Source organism: Benincasa hispida, chromosome 9, assembly GCF_009727055.1.
Source record: "Benincasa hispida cultivar B227 chromosome 9, ASM972705v1, whole genome shotgun sequence".
NCBI lineage: Eukaryota > Viridiplantae > Streptophyta > Magnoliopsida > Cucurbitales > Cucurbitaceae > Benincasa > Benincasa hispida.
Window position 1 is genome coordinate 63,632,475 of NC_052357.1, and position 2,201 is coordinate 63,634,675.

The following is a 2,201-nucleotide window of genomic DNA, read 5'->3' on the forward strand; positions in this document are numbered from 1 at the left end:
ATGGCTAGAGCCATTGACGGTCACAGTACCATCCCTACTTCACTATTGTGACGTGGATCGATCGAAGCCGAACCTATCCACAGCCCGTTGGAAAATCTCGCGACCTATGAACGTCGACATACAACACGGGTCGTTCGATTGGGGCATATTCACAATAAAACTACTGGAACACCTGGTGATTGATGCTGATCCATCCGTAACCACTCAAGAGAAGATGAGTGAATATAGGATGCAATTAGCGTGTCAACTATGGGCAAACACTCCAGATTTTTTATAAGTATAGAACATGTACTTTTTATTGTATTTTTTATATATGTAAAAACATTCATTTATTTTGTATGTATGTAAAAACATTCATTGTATAATTGAACATATATTTTTTTTATGAAAGTTCAAAGTTCAATATTAGAATTTTATCAGAACATGCATTTTTTATGTATAATGGAGCTACTGCTCTTTTCATTGTATAATTGAACATGTATTTTTTTTATGTAAGTTCAAAGTTCAAAGTTCAATATCAGAATTTTATCAGAACATGCATAATTGAGCTTAGAACATGGTTCAAGATTCAAAGTTCAAAGATTGAGAGAGAGAGAGATATTGAGAGAGAACGAGATTGAGAGAGAGAGATATTGTAAGAGAGAGCGAGTTGTTCAAAGAGAGCGAGATTGAGAGAGAACAAGATCGTGAGAGAAAGCGAGATTGAGAGACTATTTATTGTCCATTTTTGTTACAAGTATGAAGATTGAGAGAGTATGAAGTTATTATTTTTTGTTACAAGTATGAAGATTGAGAGAGTATTTGTTATCCACTTTTGTTGCAAGTATGAAGATTGAGAGAGTATGAAGTTATTGCTTTTTGTATTCAGTATGAAGATTGAAAGAGTATGAAGTTATCTATTTTTGTTACAAGTATGAAGACTGAGAGAGTATGAAGATTGAGAGAGTATGAATATTGCTATTATATAAATACTCCAGCTTGTTATTGTTTTTTGTGTTGAAAATATGAAGTATGAAGTGTCACAAGTATGAAGTATGAAAAACAATGAAGTATGTTACAAGTATGAAAAAGTATGAAGTATGTTACAAGTATGACGTATGAAAAAATGATCAATGGTATTTATAACTAAACTAGATGAGGGGTGTTTGTGTCTCGGTCTCTTGCATTTTCGGCACTTCGCACGGTTGTAAGCGGTTCAGTACAATTTTGGCAGTTATGTCCATAATTCCCACACCGACCACATTTCATTTGTCTGCGAAATTCTCCTCTGGATGGTATTCTTCTCACTCTCCGTCGCCCAGCTTGTGGCACAAACTTCAGGGGAAGGATAATCTTTTCTACGTATCCAGAAGGACTTTTCCATTCAGATATGTGGCCAAGTGGATTTATAGGCTCTGCATACGCAGTCATTAGAGAATCCACTGTATAAAATCGACTACAAAGACTGTGGATGGGTATATTTCTTTCCTTGGCAGCAACAATTGCATGGGAACACGGGATACCAAGTGAGTCCAATTCGTTACACGTACATTCCTTCGTGTGAAGATTGACAATACTGTCTAATCGATTGTCTCGCATGTGTACCCGATAACAATCAATAGGCTTCACTCGATATCGTCTGCCCTTATCAACTTCACTTACCAATTGGGTTTCAAAGTAGTCAGAGTGTAATGTCGTTCGAGATGTCCAGTAATTCCCCCATTTGTAGAACCACGATTGGATCATTCCACTAACATGTTCAATCAAGCATATTATGAGCATTAGTTGATACTCTTTAGTTAAGGAATTGAAACACTCTGCACTATTGGATGTCATGTTATAATGTCTTCGTTCTATTTGGTAAACCCATGCCCACCTTTGAAGACCGATGTCTTCAAATATTTCGTGACAACACAGTCTCTAAAACTATGGAGTTCGTCCCATTTTGTCTGGAACTCTGTCATGCGAAATGTCTTGCTGCATCTCTAAATATCCCAACAACCGTGTTATCCTTAAAGTTTGTAACCAGATTCTATTCTATATGCCATGTGCACAATCCATGAAATGTTGTGGAAAAAAACGCACGAATAGCATTGCCGATAGATACCATCCGATAAGACACAAACACCAGATTATCGGGTTTTTCGATACTACATTTCAAGTTTGAGATAAACCATTTCCATGATCGATCGATTTCATTGTCCACTATTTCATATGCTAGT

At 36.4% G+C, this 2,201-nt stretch overlaps 1 protein-coding gene across 1 annotated transcript; it reads right to left on the reverse strand.

The window, feature by feature from the left end:
* Positions 1-1,125: 1,125 nt before the first annotated feature.
* On the reverse strand, positions 1,126-1,578 carry LOC120084846. Its single transcript, XM_039040663.1, has one exon. It carries the CDS (start codon positions 1,576-1,578, stop codon positions 1,126-1,128), a length of 453 nt encoding a protein of 150 aa, XP_038896591.1.
* Positions 1,579-2,201: the final 623 nt, after the last annotated feature.